Source organism: Macrotis lagotis, chromosome X (genome assembly GCF_037893015.1).
Source record: "Macrotis lagotis isolate mMagLag1 chromosome X, bilby.v1.9.chrom.fasta, whole genome shotgun sequence".
Lineage (NCBI taxonomy): Eukaryota > Metazoa > Chordata > Mammalia > Peramelemorphia > Peramelidae > Macrotis > Macrotis lagotis.
Genome location: NC_133666.1, coordinates 263,776,756 through 263,793,049, shown reverse-complemented (window position 1 = coordinate 263,793,049; position 16,294 = coordinate 263,776,756). Strand labels below are relative to the sequence as shown.

Below are 16,294 nucleotides of genomic sequence, written 5' to 3'. Positions count from 1 at the left end.
AATAAATTCCCTATTAAAAATGAGAACTGACCTGGGTTTACTAACAATTAAATAATTATAACCTCATTTTTTACAGATCAGGTTCACATTGGATAGAAAATTGAACTGTGAGTTAGAAAATCTTAGGTACAAATTCATCTATAGTTACTTACTGGCTGTCTGACCCTAGGCAAATTAACTTCTCTCTTACAGAGATTTTCTTATTTGTAAAATGGGATCATGAATGGCACTTGCCTTGCCTCACCTGGAAGTTTTAAGAATTAAATGAAATAACCTAGGTACAATGACATATAAACTTTAAAGCATTATATGTATGTTTTCTATTGTTATTATTATGAAAAGTATAATTATTTTAGTAACTTATAAAAACAAATTAATAATAAAAACCTGATAGAAATCTGACTGTAAATCTTTAAAAACATGTTAGGAATGCTTTTACCATGAAGAGTGGTAAGTTAGATTTGGGGGTGAGAGGAGTAACATTCAGTCAGGTCATGCCTTTATAACTTCTTTTCTGTATGACCTTGGGAATGTCCCATGACCAATTACTTGTGTGACCTTGGGCAAGATACCTAATCTCTCTTGGTCTCCTATTCCATTTCTCTAAAATTAGTAGTTTAGGGTTAGGTGACTCAAAATTCTTGCCACCTTTAAATCTAACATTCTAATACCTAACGTAAAGGAATGACCTCTCAGCAGATTTGCACAAGTACTTTTGGGACAATTTCAACTCTCTGCCACTAGATGGCTTCCGATTACATACCATGAATGTTTAATGTGATGAAACTGGAATGGGAAGACAGGCGATGCTTTTTAAAGTGCTGATTACCTTTTGTATCCCCAAACAAATGCAAAATGTGAAAATACACTAATTAGGAAGGGGAGAACATCTCTTTCATTATAACCTAATTCCATCACATAGACACACAAGAAAGCTATTTAGGATGCTTAGGTAATAGGGAGGAAAGATTTATGTACAAAATCACTAGAATTAAGAGTCAGAAAGACCTGAGCTTATATCCTTCATCCTTATATTAATGAGTTGGTCAGGTCATTTAGGCTCTTGACTCTTTAACCTGAAAACTGAGGGAGTCAGATTCAATAGCCTATAACATTCTTTCACTGTCTAAATTGATAATCCTATGATTCTATTTTAACTGAAATATTAATTTATCTTAAAATATTTAAAAAATATGTAAATCGTGACTTCAGCAAACATAGCTCCTAGAACTAAAAAAGAACCCTGGTGATCACACAGTCTCATTTTAGAGATGAAGAAATAGTGATCTAGAGAAGTTCAATGAGTCATCAAAGGTACTAGTAGAAAAACTAATATTTTAACACAGATCTTCTGAATGCAGACCCACTATTTTTTCCACTGTACTAAAATGCGTATAGTCAGAGCAAGTTGATTTTTATCAGGGTCCTCTTTTTTCCATAATCTACCTGAGTTTAATTCAATAGATTTCAGTTGTGTCTGACTCTTCACCACCCCATTTGGGGTTTTCTTGGTAAAGATCCTAGAGTCATTTTCTTCTCCATTTTATAGATGAAGAAATGGAATCAAACAGGGTAAAGTGATTGTCCTAGTAAGTATCGGAGACCAGGTTTGAACTCATGAAACTGAATCTTCCTGACTTTGGTGTCACCTACTTGTTTTGGGTACACCTACAAAACTGTAGGCATAAAGTGGGAACTAACTGACTTTTTTTTAGGCCACATTCACTATCTTTATTAATGCTAAAATTTTTCTGTGAACTTATAGTTTTCAAAACTCTTATCTTGACAATGAAAAGGGTAGAGTTATTTGGTCCTTATTACCTATATTCTATTTCCTCAGCCCTGTTTCAAACAAGCTAGCTATGTGACTGTAGGCAAGTTATTTCTACTTTCAATACTCCACGCAATACTTTAAAACAATGTAAAGTAGGCCCTTCATTGGTAGAAGAAGGTTCTTGTCTTTGGAATTCCCTATACCAATGTATACAAAGGTTTTGTATGAAACAAAACCAAAAAAATCTATATTTTCAAATCTTCATTAATAATTTAAGGACTTTCCCATTGATTCAGAAAAATGCTTGGATGTCCTTTCCATCTCCCTTGATCAAAGGCTCACCATTTGGCTTTGCAAATTCCCAAATAGGAACTCTTATAGAACTGATGTGGTATTTGTTTTTGTTTTTGATTTTATTTATTTATTTTTTTTAGCTTCATGGTTCCCAAAAGAGTTTTATGATTTGAAATGAAAAATAAACATAAGGTAGTCAGACTGTAACAACAGGACTGCTGAGACTAGGGATTGCCAAATACAAAGAGGCTTTTCTTGCATTTTCATCAGCTTTGTGACTCCTGGGGGCTTCTCACTGACACCCAGCCAACTTACCATCATACTTCTGAAGGGAAAATGCCAATTTCAAAGTAGTAGTAAAGCTGTGGGATTTCTCAGAGTGACACTTAGATTTTCCTGCCTAGGGAATTATCTGTTGAAAGGTCTCTATCAGAAGCGCAAGGATGATTTTTTTTAAAAGAATCAGTTAAATATTTGATGAGATATTGTCAGTTTTTCTAAGGTTTACGGTAATTTTGAGGTCCCACAGGAGATACTTGGAGAAACAAAGAAGGACAACAAGAAAGGAATTTCATGCAAACCCAGAAAAGCATTTTCTAACCTTGCCGTCTGCTTAATCATTTGGAAAATAATTAATATTTACATAGAATTTACAAATGACTTAATATACAACTCTGTAAATAGGTACTGAAAATAATATTGTCATTCCACCAAAAAGGAAGTGAACCAAAATTGGTTAAGTAACTTTCCTGAGAAGACAGCTATTAAAAGTTAAACTTAGAATTTAAACAGATCTTCCTGAACTGTAAATCTAGGGTTCTAAACAAGTATCATTCTGAATCTCCAAATTATTACCAAAGATTCTATAATTTTCTCTAAGTATCTTCATCTGGAATGCTTATGTTAAGTACAGTAGTCCTTTCAAAAAATAACAATGATAATACTAGCTCATATTTGTTTTCTTTAGGGGTATAAACTCCAAATCAGTGGTATCAAACTCAAAAAGAAACAGACCTTTACCAGGTCACTTCCTTTATCCTCCCTTCCCCCTCAACCTGCCTCCCCCCCGACAGAGAAATTGAGATTATTTGTGTTGTGGTTTAATTTTATAAATTTTGTTAAATATTTTCCAATTACATTTTAATCTGGTTCCTGCCATGTGGGAGTTTTGTGGGCTTCATGAGGGCTAATCAATCGTGACTTTTCCAAAACTATGATTTTGATATTCTTCATATATTAGGAAAGATTTGGGAGAGAAACACATTTCATGGTCTACCAACACCTAAATTTAGGGATTATAAGGGAAATGTAGATTACAAATGAGACTTTCCTCAGGAAGAAAATAAATATAATTTGAATAAAAGATTCTTCTCTCTTATGTCTTTACAATGGATTGTAAAAAAGCAAGGTGATAGTAATAAAGATAAAAATAATGGGGATGAATTTCTGTTACCAGGTTGAGAGAGTGGAAATTTCTGAAATTGTCTGAGAGTGGACAGTTTCTCTAATATTCACAAATTTGGGGCTAGATGTGGTCACAATTAAGGTGTTCATTGACACAGAAGCAAACAACTTTTTGAATCACTATCATATTTAAGACTTGTTGGCAAGGTTCTAGGAGGTAGAAGAATTTCTATAATCACTCTTCATAAAGAGTCTTAGGTACTTTATAAACATTCACTAATCAAGATGTGATGGACACAAGGAAGAAGAATGAGACATATATGTTTGGAAATAGCCAGTGAGGGAAATTTATTTTGCTTGACTATGCATATTTGTTATAAGGGTTTGGTGTTTCTTTCTTTTTATTTTTCTCCAATAAGGAGAAATGGAAAAGTGAAATGTTTGTTAACTAAAAATAAAATTCAAGTTTGCATGTTATCTTCTCCACTAACAACAGGGACTAGCTTTTGACTTTTTCTTTCCATGTCTCCAACCTTTAGCACATAGTAGGCCCTTAATAAATATTTACTGACTGACTGAAGGAGATCTCAGCTTTTTCAACCCTTCCCACCCCACATTCCCAACTCTTGGCTCATAGATTTGATAAATGGAGGAAAAAAAATTATCTAGAAATCTCTATAAGTTTCTGGACATGACCAGATTGTGGTGGTGTCAAATTATGAAAAAGTTAACTATCTTTTCCACAGTGAAATACAGTTCTACAAAGGCCTTCAAGAAGATTTCTCAAGAATATTTAACATGTAAGTGATGTTTACAACAAATTCAAAATACACTTTAGCATTATAAGAAAACAGAAGGTCCCACATTTATATATGATAAGCTTAGCTATTTAGTGCTTATTGCAAGATAATTAAGGACAAAAGAGGCAATATTGTAGATAGACAATGAATTTAAAGATGAAAATAGATTCAAATCTCAACTTAAACACTTACTAGTTGTGAGACCCCAGACAGGTTACTAACCTAATCTGTACCTCATATGCAAAAAAGAGGAGGTGAATTTGATGGTTGCTAAGGTTGCCTCCACCCCACTCCCTGCTCTAAATTTAAGATTCTGTGACAAAGACATGATGGGACTTTTTGAGAACCATTTGAATAATTTGAATATCATTTGAATAACTATGTGATCTCTAAAATATTCAAGGGATTTGAATGACCAATTACTTTATTGGCTTGATATTACTGTCCCATTAAACTAAAAATAAGATCTTTAGGTAAACCAAATATCCATCAGATTATGCCTGTTATAGTTGAAAGAATGATCAACAAGGATTCGACAGACTTGGCTTCAAGGCACAAATCTGTTACTAACTTAACTAGAAATTACTTTATATTCTTGGGCATAAATTTTCTTATGAGACTATCTCCAAGGGCCCTTCCACCTACAGTCGTCAAGATGATTGTAGATTAAGTGTTGATCTCCTCTATTCTAGTTATGCCACAACCAGGAAATATTAATCATTTGAAATCAACGTATTCTATTTTATCTTTAGTGTTTCAAGAGATGGATGACTTGTGTTCCAGGAATTAATGATATTATCATTAACCAATTTCCTTCAAAGCAAGCAATCACAGTTTTGTAATATACATATATCCAGAATATTCCCAATTCATATACATATATATATATATAGCTAGAAACTTCTATACATAAACTTGTTTAGCTACTAGCCATCCTTAACATACAAATTATTTTTGTTTTGGGCAGGGCAATTATGGTTAAGTGACTTACCCAAGGTCACACAGCTAGGTAATCATTAGGTGTCTGAGGCCCGATATAATCTCAGGTCCTCCCATCTCCAGGACCAATGCTCTATCCACTACACAACTAGCTGCTCCTCTAATATACAGATTACCTTTCAGACTTCTTATTAACCAATTTCCTAAACCAGTTTGTATCTATTTCCCTCCTTACTCACTTTTTTTTGGTCTTAAGTGGATATTTCATTAATCATCATCCTGTGTTGATTTTTATTAGATAATTTATGTTTACATATCTACCTATGTGTTTGTATATATATATATATATATATATATATATATATATAGAGAGAGAGAGAGAGAGAGAGAGAGAGAGAGAGAGAATGAAAGGAAGAGGGAAAGTATAAGAGAGAGAGAAAGAGGGGGAGAGAGAGAGGAAGGAAGGAAGGGAGGGAGGGAAGAAGGAAATAGGGAAGGAAGGAAGGAAGAAAGGAAGGAAGAGAGAGAGAGAGAGAGAGAGAGAGAGAGAGAGAGAGAGAGAGAGAATGATAAATAGAAAGACTGGATTTTAAATCAGATGTCATGTCCCTTATATACACTAGTGATATGACCACAGACAAATAATACAACTTTACTTTGCCCCCAACTCCTTAAGATGGCAGATTTTGGAAGGGGGACTAATTTACTTTGGTGGAAGAAGTTTCCACACAAGGAATTTCTCACATTGATAAAAATCAAATAATCATAGCTCCAGTGATGGAGATCATTTAGTTCAACTTCTCATTTTAGAAATGAAGAGACAAGCCTTGTTAAGTGCTTTAGAGGTAGGAAATCACAAGTTTGGATCAAAAAAGTAAAAATTTTAGAATCTGAATAGTGATGATAATAATAACAAGTAGCATAAAAATCCTATGTTGACCAATTCTGAGTAAAAATGATATTCTAAATGAGTAAAAGCAAAGTGTAATTAGAAGTAATATTATAGTAAAAATAAGCACATTTTTCTTAGTCTGTGTTAGCTGTATCGATCTCTGATCTAGTTTTCTACTCCTTATAGTTAGAGCAGGAAAGCAAAGAACCCTTTTAAGATACAATATCCTTGCGGTATAAAGCATTTTAAGAAAACTGGACCTCCAGTATCTTGATTAATATAAAAAGAAACAAAAGATTCACTATAAGTCTCATGATGTAGATAGAAGCCATTGTTTCTCTTTTATGTTCCTTTTAGTTATCTGAACTAGCCATCAAATCATATCCATATTTAAAAACAAAGAATTCCTTCCCTAATCTCCTACCTCAATTCTAGCCCCCAAATTAACTTCTAAATTCCTAAGAAATTGGGCCATGGAAAAAATCCCCACGGAAGTTGTGCTTACCTGAGCAAATGGAGTCACGATCAAGTCATCTCCATGTCTGAAAAATAAACCAAATTCATATCAGACACTGACAATGTCTGTTTGGCTCTTTATAAACAAGTTTCAGTTATCATGATTCTTCTTAGTCAAATGTTATCATCTTATTTCTTTAGCATATCGTTCCTGGTCATTGGTTGTATGGTGCAGTTGGGGTGTGGACCAAGGGACACTAATCTTCGTATGTATAGAAGATATTAAAATAACTGTCCAGCTGTCCCACACCTCCATGAAAGAATGTAATTTCTGCAACAATCCAATTTCAATAGAATTTATCAATCAGGTGGAGGAACAGACATACAATGTATCAGACGGTACAGGCATTATCCAAGCCATTCTCTTGGCCCCATATTCTTCTCTGCCAAAAGATCCCGTTATTCTTGGCATTGATAAACAAGCAGTGCTTCTGGAGATAGGTGGGAGCACCCATAGATCCAGGGAACAAATAAGTATTGGAAGTGATTAGCATTGAGTTTTCTCAGTTATCACTTATGAGTCTATCACTCGTGAGCCCATGGATGAGCTAGTAACTGTAGATGACTTGGGACTGCATCATGGACTAATAAAAACCTAGTAAAACTTTTGAACTGACTCACATACCCGCTGTTACGGCGAGTGTTAACTAGTGTGTGCTGTTGCTGCAGCAACCTAAACCACACCATGCCAGGTGATGTGGGCGCAAGGTGTCAGCCTGACGTGCTTCCAAGGGGGGACAGGAAAGGAGAAGGGGAACATTTCTGATTTATTTTGATTGTGCAACATGCTTTGAGGAAGGAGGGTCACTTGGTCCCAAAGCTATTTCATAATCTTTCCACACGCTGCTAAGGCCATCAGAAGGATCTCAAAAATCTACATGGGAATTCTACTCCCTCCCTCCACCCTCCTCCCCAGACTTGGCCACCAGGATTTGGAATTCCAACGAGTGACATCAATATACAAATGTAGTTATTCTTTAGAGCAAATTTCACAGACGTGATATTACACTTGCTATAACTAAACCTCTTAGCTCACTGAGAAACAATTTTACAAAGAACCTAGAATGACCTGAAACAAAAAAATCTGCTTATAGGAGAAATAGCACATTAATGATATTAAGAGACAGGCACACAGTTAGGTTCATCAGCAAACTGCATCAAGTTCTTGATATTAAAAGTGTAGAAAATGAAAAACAGGGAAAAGGTCAGAAAACTGTATGAAACAACAGTTATGGTAATGATTATTTAGAGCAAGCTAAATTGATGGTGTTAGCCTCAACAAATGACCTGATTTTTTTTCAGTTTTATATTTCAATAGTTGCTTACACATCCATGGGATTATAAATATCATAAAAATAAAAACCTCTAGGACTTTGGTCTAATCAGGAAATTGAATATGTCTGTTTACTAAAGATATCAATACCAAAAAATAGGAAATCATTTTATAAACTTGGAAAATTGAGAAATAAGAATACTTAATAATAAGTAATTTCAACATAATAAAAGCAGAGAATCTACATATAAATATATGTATATACATACACATATATATTTATACACACATATACAAGATCTCTAGAAGGACAACTTAATGGAAATTGGGAGGTGAAATTATGGAGGACTTATACAACTGAAACATATATCCTGCCCAAGAATTTGACACAGTTCAGTCATGTCTGACTCTCCATGACCCCATTTGGGGTTTTCTTAAAAAAAGATACTGAACTGTTTTGCCATTTCCTTCCCTAGCTCATTTTACAGATGAGATAACCGAGACAAACAGAGGTAAATGACTTAGCCAGGGTCACATAGCTAGAGGACATAATCTGAACTCATGAAGCTGAGTCTTTTTGACTCCAGGTTGGGCTGGGTACTCTATCTATTTATGAATAGGTGAAATTAATATAAATGCAGTTTGGTGATTTAGTGGATAGAGCACTGGTCCTATATAAGTCAAGAAGATCTGAATTTAAATACAGCCTTAGACACTTTGCAGTTTTGTAACCCTGGGGAAAATCACTCAACCTTTATATAACTCAATTTCCAAATTTCCTCTTCTGTTAAATTGGGATAAAAATGACAAGCATCTTTCAGGATTATTGTGATGATCAGTTGATATTTTTAAAGCCCTTTGTAAATTTTAAAGCACTAAACAAGATAATATCATCAATTATAGTAAAAAAGTCAATACTAACCAAGTTAATAAAAGTTAACTTCAATTTAAATACTCCAGTATTTATAGTAGCAATACTGTATAACATAAAGATGAAGTTAATTACAATACCATGAGCTAAGAAACAATAGAATCTAAATACATTAACACAAAACAGAAAAATGAAGAGATGAGAATCTCAAGAATTATAAAACTATAAATCAAGTAATCTTATCTATGCTATTTTAAAATGTCATAGACATCAAAACTATATGGAAAACAGAAAAATGAAACAAATAAAGAAAAACAAAGATAGCTAAGTATATATGAGAAATTAATACTGGATGAATCCAACATCACAAGATATTAGAGAAAGGAATTTTTCATTAAAAGTTACTGTAAAAGTTGGATAGCAAGATGTCAATGATGAAAAAGTCATTTCAAAAGGAACATTAGTAGCCATTGAATCTAACAGTGCATGAAAAAAAAGAAGTCAATTTATATGTGACATAAAGCCCTTGCTTAAAGGGGAATCCTGCATCAAGGCAACTAACCCCTTTATCTCCTCCCCAACTGATTTCTCTGGGCAGCTAAATTGCACAGTGGATAGAGTACTGGGCTTGGAGTCAGAAAGACCTGAGTTCAAATTTGCCCTCAGATACTGACTGTGTGACCCTAGGCAAGTCACTTAAAGCTGCTTGCCTATTTCCTCTTCAAGAAAATGAGTTGAAGAAGGACATGATAAATCACTGCAGGATCTTTGCTAAGAAAACCCCAAATTGGAGACAGAGATTACAAACACTCAGATATCACTGAAAGCAATTCAACAACAAAATTGCTTCTCTATTGTGCTTAATAAAGCAGCTGTTTTAAATTTCCTAAGCCTCCCAAATAGCCATTCTCACCTAAGGACTTCAGCTCCCTCCTCTCCACTTTTGCCTTACAACCCTATTCTCCTTATCACTTTTCCTCATATAGGGTAGTTTGGTCAGCAGGAGGGCAACTAATAAACGGCATTGACTCCAATGCATGTGAAGACTGTTGAAAGGTCTTTATTTCCTTTCTATGTCCTCTACAACTATCTCCACACTTGTCTTCCTACTCTTCAGATGACCCATCTCCCATCTCTGTGACTTTGCACTGGCTGTTCTCCATTCCAGGGGATCATTCCTCCTCATTTTCACCACTTTGAATTCCTGGGTACTTTGGAGACTCAGCTCAAGCACCACTTACTAGGGAATTATAAAGGCATGCATACATATATGTGTATAAATGTATAAGCATATACACATACACCCCCCCTATAAATACACATATATCCTGGTATATATGAACACATACCTGGTATATATGAACACACACACACACATATAAATACATGTATAGAAATGTGTGTGTACACATACACATTTTCATGTGTACAAATTTTGGGAACACATGCTATCTGTGTATACAATTTTAATGGGAATAGCAATATGCACATGTGCAAATATGCATGTGCATGTGTAAATATACATACATACTTACCTTCAAAATTTATATATATATATGTATATATGTATAAATGAACATAAAACCTCAGAAATGATCTTCCCAGGGCAGAGAACAGAAGAACTAACTACCACTTCCTTATTCCTGTAAGCTAATCTCTTAGAAAAGATTACATTAGCTTCTTTGGCTATGAGTTTCCATTCACATTTCATATCATATATCTATAATAAGATCTAATTAAAAGTTCTTAACCTGACCTCTATCAACTTAGAAAAAACATTTTGATAACTTTTGCATTTCAGTGTTGCTTTCCTTTGAATCTTATGCATTTTATTTTATGCATTAAAAGACATTCTGAGCAAAGGTCCATTTGCTCATTATACACACACACAAACACACACTAACATGCATATTTATGTACATGTTGTCTACCCATTAAAGCCATACATCTGAATACCATATGATTCCTAAATTTGGCAAATGTATCAGATAAAATCTAATACCCAGAATCTTTAAGGAACTGATGCAAAATGATAAAATTTTTTCTACAAAGAATAAATGGTCACAGGAGATAGATGGATATTCTGATGCAAAGATTTGATAAGTAGATTGCTGTGCTCGACTCCTTATGACCATATGAACCAAAGCATGCCAAGCCCTTCTGTCTTTCACTATTTCCCAAATTCTGCACATGACTCTATCTGTCCATCTCATCCTCTGCCATCGCTTTCTCATTTTGCCTTCAATCTTTCCTAAATACCAGGGCCTTTCCCAACAAATCCTGTCTTTTCATTGGATGGCCAAACTATTTAAGATTGTTTCAGTATTTTTGCTTCCAATAAGTAGTTAGAAACCTGTTTGATTCTAGCTACTGCTTGTTGACTTGCATAAAGGTCTCTGAGGAGACAGTTAAGATGATCTAGTCCTGCCTTCTCTTTGAGAACTTGCTGCATTTTTTTTTTTTTGTGATCCACAGTCAAAGGCTTTAGTGTAGTCAATGGAGCAGAAGTATATGTTTTTTCTGGAACTCCCTTGCTTTCTCCACAATCCAGCAAATATTAGCAATTTGGTCTCTTGCTGTTCTGCCCTTTTGAACACCAATCTCTGCTTCTAGAAGGAGGGATAGATGGGTAAAAGGATAGGTATTTTCTAGAAAAATTCATTGATACTACAACATATAATGCACATATATACATGCATATAAATACTTCTATAGAAATGACATATACATGTGTATACATAGACCATATATGTGGGTATATAGAACAATAGGAATATATGTATATTCACATCCCATATATATTAGTTATATATTTATTTGTACCATACTTAAACATGTGTTATGCATATGGATATGAATGATGTGTGTCAAATATATATATGATTCAATATATGTTTGCATTATATATGCATATAAACTGACCATTTCTGAAGAAAAAACACAAATATTCACTAATCAATTGAAAAATTGTTCAAACTCTTAATAGAGAAATGGAGAAATGCACATCAAAGAAATTAATAAACAACTGAAAATACTTATGAGGTTTTGCCTTATAGTACTTATATTGGCAAAAAAAGTAAATCATATAACTCAGGAAAGGAAAGGCTGTGGAGGAACAAGCACACTTTTATATTTTTTGATAAAACTAAGGAATGATGTCCTTTTCTAAAAAATGGCTTATATACATATATATGCAATATATATCTGTATATATGTGTGTGTGTGTGTGTGTGTGTGTGTGTGTGTGTGTAGTACAGTTACTAAATCAATCAAAGGCGGCATGATGGAATGAAAAAGTAACAAAGACAAAATCAGAAGACACTGAGAGAGGGGGTGGGGAATTGAGTCATAGCTCTGACACAGAGAAATTTCCTTGAGAGACCCTGACCAATTTCCATAAGTTTTTAAGTCAATATTTAGGGTTTTGTACTGCCTATCACAGAAGGATGTTTGAGGACAGTGCCCCTGAACTTTACAGGTTTTATGAACCTAGTCTGATAAAGTCAAGTCAGATACTTTGACCCAGTGATCCTTCTATTAGGATGATATTCTAAAAATGTTATTAAAAGAAGGAGACTTATCTGCGTTTTTTTAATTTTTAAGGCAACTCTGTTTTATTTGGAAGAGAAAAAACAAGTACAAACTATTCAAAGGACCAGTGAACAATAGCATAAACTGAGGCAAACTAATATAATGGAATATTATTGAATCTAAAATATGACAATCATGAATATAAAAAAATAGGTACTTAGTAAATGTCTAAAGTGATTCAGGAAAGAAAGCAGAATTAAAAAACATACACATTGACTCATAAACTAGAATTTATATATTATTTCAAGGTGTATAAAACAATTTAGATGTTACCTTGCTAATTATTATTATTACTACTACAATAATAAATATAGCATTTATAGAGCACTTTAAGGTTTGTCAGATACTTTACAATTATCTCATTTTATTCTCAAAACAACCCTTGGAGGGGTGGGTAACATTATAGGAAACCTGAGGCAGACAGATGTTACCCAGGGTCCAAAGCTGATGTGCCAGAAAGTGGGTTTGAACTGAAGTATTCCTGACTCCAGTTATACCTAACACCTAGTTACAAGATCCTCATAACAATTCCATGATGGAGCTTGCTATTATTAGCCCCATTTTACAGATGGAAAAACAGGCTATGTGAGGTTAATTTATTTGTCCAGGGTGACACAGCTAATATCTGACACAATAGCTGAACTGAGGTTTTCCTGGCTAGGTCAAAATTCTGCATTTTAGCCCCTTCAACCTTCTAGCAACTGATTGACTACAAGACAAAAGGAAATGGGAAACAAAACTAAAAGTATATAGATGAGAAAGAGATTTGGAGATAAATGAGTAACAGAAAAGTTCCTGTGATGTTAAAGTTTAGCAAATATCTATATTTTTATTTAATAAAATGTAAATTATTTGGAGTTTACAGTTTTATTTGAGATTTTATTCTTCATGTTGTTTATTTAATTGATTAAAATTAGCTGAAATTGTTTTAGTTTTATTATGAAGACTATCTTAAAAGAATAAACAAAAAATATAGTGATATACAGACTGTCCTCTGAGTATTGCTACCGGGGAATTAATCATACAAATTGGGGAAGTGAACCACTTAATAAGATAATTCAGTTTCCCCTCCTCCATCCCAATAAATTCATAAGCCTTTTCACCAAAATTAGTCAGATAATTAATTCTAAAGTGCTTTTATCTGGATCATTCAGAATAACTGCTTCAATTTATGCCTTTCCTTTATAATATATAACCAGAAAGTAGCCAGAGACAAACTTATTCTATCAGTGTAAACAACCCCTGGAGTCTCATCCTGGTCTCCAATTACCTAGTCCCTTTCAAAGAAATGATGAAATTATTCCATTGTCATTGAAACGTCTGGAGGCATGGGAAGGGCAGGGGGGAGGGGGAAGGGAGGGAAGGGGAGAAGGAGGGAGGGAGGGGAGAGACAGAGAGATAATGGAGAGAGGAAAGGCAGGAGAAAGAAAACAATTTACTAAGTACCTACAATGGGCCAGGTATTATGCTAAGCACTACAATAGTTTCTTACTGGATCCTTAGGTAGGTAATATTGTTATCTCCATTTTATAGATGAGGAAACTGAGGCAGACCCAGGTCAAGTGACTTGTTCAGGATCACACAGAGTGTCTGAGGCTGAATTTGAACTCAGGTCTTTCTGACCAGCCTTAGTTGCCTCTAAATAAAGACATTATTTCCCAAGCCTGGTATGAGTAAATCTTATTACCTGCTGAACAGATTAGTAATTGGGACAAAGGGATAAGAAACCTTCCTTACTAGGATCTAAAAAAATAAAGATAGCATAAATTTATAAGTCATTTTCTCAAAAAAGTCTCATTAGGTAAATAGTATAATTATTACTGTCCTCTTATGTAGATGAAAGGACTAAAGTCTAGAGATGTAAAATGAAAATGATTTAACATCACAAAAAGAAATAAAGAACACGTATGTCCAACTATCAAAAAGAAACATTTTCTCAAGCAGTGGCTTCCAATAACTAAAACTGGTCTTGATTGGGAATCATAGTGGTTATTTGGTGTGACAGTCAGGTATGGCCTTGATTATTGACAACTTCCATCAAGTGTCCTACACAAAGTATAAGAAGGCATCTTTTAAAAAGAGGATAAAGGATAAAGTTACTATCATTATTCCATAAAATGGTAGGATTAGAGTATGGTGATGCTCCTGAAGTTTGTGTTGGATGAGACACTCTTGGTCCTGATTCTGGATATAATCTAATTTTTATTGACTACCTGATTTAACTTGATGTTTTAAAATTATCCAGAGTGCCCTTCTATCACTTTACCAGCCCAGTCCAGAGGTGTAGCCCTTAGATTCAGGTGTGCAGCCCCAGCTTGTTCCTAACTCTTGACATCCATCACTGTTTTCTATGTCCACAGGCTCTTATTTCATTTTGTTTGATTATTTCTGGACATTTTATCTGGAAAAAGATTTTATTTCATTTTCTAATCATCCGACATTGCGGCCTCTATTCCTTCCCATCCTGGAATCTACTGGTACCTGAACTGCTGCTGCCTTTCATTAGTATTGGAGAGAAGCAGTTGTTCAGCTAGACTGCTGCCGCCCTCTGCTGGCCCCAAAGAAATCTAAAAGCACTGGACAAGCACCACGGAATACTTACCTACTTAAATATATCCAGGAGAGCCTCACCTGAAGGAAGACATGCAAGGGCTTTGGATGTGGGAAGGCATCCTTGCTTTGTAGAGAAGGAAATAGCCCCACAGAGATGAAGTGGCTTACCTAAGCTCACACAATTTGTGTAAATAACATGTCTGAGTAATGATGTTTTAGTGAAGAACAATTGGATTTGGAGTTGCAAGATCAGTTTTTGAAGTCCTGGTGTTGGCACTAGCTAACTATGTGACCTTGATGGCACTTTCCCATTTCTGTGGCTGAGTGTGGAGGAAGGATTTGAATTAAGTGATGTCTAGGGTTCCCTTCTAGCTAACAATCTCTGATCTCTTTCCTTAAAGAGATAATATAGTTTTCCTCAATCAATTATGTTTTTGAAAAGAGTCAGAGCAAGGTTATTACTTTTGGATTAAAGAAGAAGCCTGTCCTTAGGGCATACACTAGTCACTACTCTGATCCATGACTTAAGAGTCAAAGTAATTTTTTTTTCCCACTAAATGAGCATTTTTCAGGTCACTGTGGAAAGAAATATAGAGAGACCACATCCTAAAAAGGGAATCACAGACATTAATATCCAGAAAAGGTCAGGGCAGCTGCTTCCAAAACAAATAGAGAAGGTAGAATTTTAAGTTGATTAAAAGGAAGTTTTGTAAAACTCCAGTACCTACTGAATTGGCTGCTTATCACTGGAACAGTACAGACAAGGAAAAAGATCACAGAAAAACCGATCAGTCCCTTCAAGTAGCAATCCCACAGGCTAATAATAGCTAACATATAACATATTAAGGCTTGAGAAGAGTTTTAATATTTTCTTACTTGATCTTCACAAAAATCCTGGGAAGTAGGCACGATTATTATCCCCATGAAGTGACTTATCAGAATCAATAACTCATAGGAATCCAAGGGAGATCTACTATTAACTATGCAACTTTTTAACTATGCAAGTCCACACCTGGGTCAGCTACCTCTGGATTAGGCTGCTAATGTGTTAGAAGAGCACTCTGGATAATTTACAAACAAGTTCAATCAGGTAGTCAATAAAAATTACTTTAGGAGATCCAAGGGAGATCTTCTATTAACTATGCAAATTTTTTCTGTCATTCTCACATAACTTTTAAAAAAAATCTCTACATTTTATATTTGTACCATTTTGAACAGTATGAAATAATTTTAAAAAGGCAGGGCAGGGAAAGGAAATGGTAGGGAAAATTAGAAGCTTTCTCCCTAGTCCCCAAATTCATTCATCCTCTTCCAAAAAAAACCCATTCATCTTAGCATTTGAAAGATTTTTTTTAACTCCTAAGATGCCCTATTGAAAAGCAAATAC

General features: G+C 34.5%; 1 protein-coding gene across 7 annotated transcripts in view; it reads right to left on the bottom strand.

Moving 5' to 3' along the window:
- Positions 1–16,294, bottom strand: part of PDE4D (phosphodiesterase 4D) — a 1,222,901-nt gene that overhangs the window by 210,758 nt on the left and 995,849 nt on the right. For all 7 annotated transcript variants that reach the window (XM_074203059.1, XM_074203058.1, XM_074203064.1 and 4 more), the window contains exon 3: positions 6,609–6,645. In XM_074203059.1, coding sequence (XP_074059160.1) covers positions 6,609–6,645 — 37 coding nt within the window. The remainder of the gene's footprint in view (positions 1–6,608; positions 6,646–16,294) is intronic.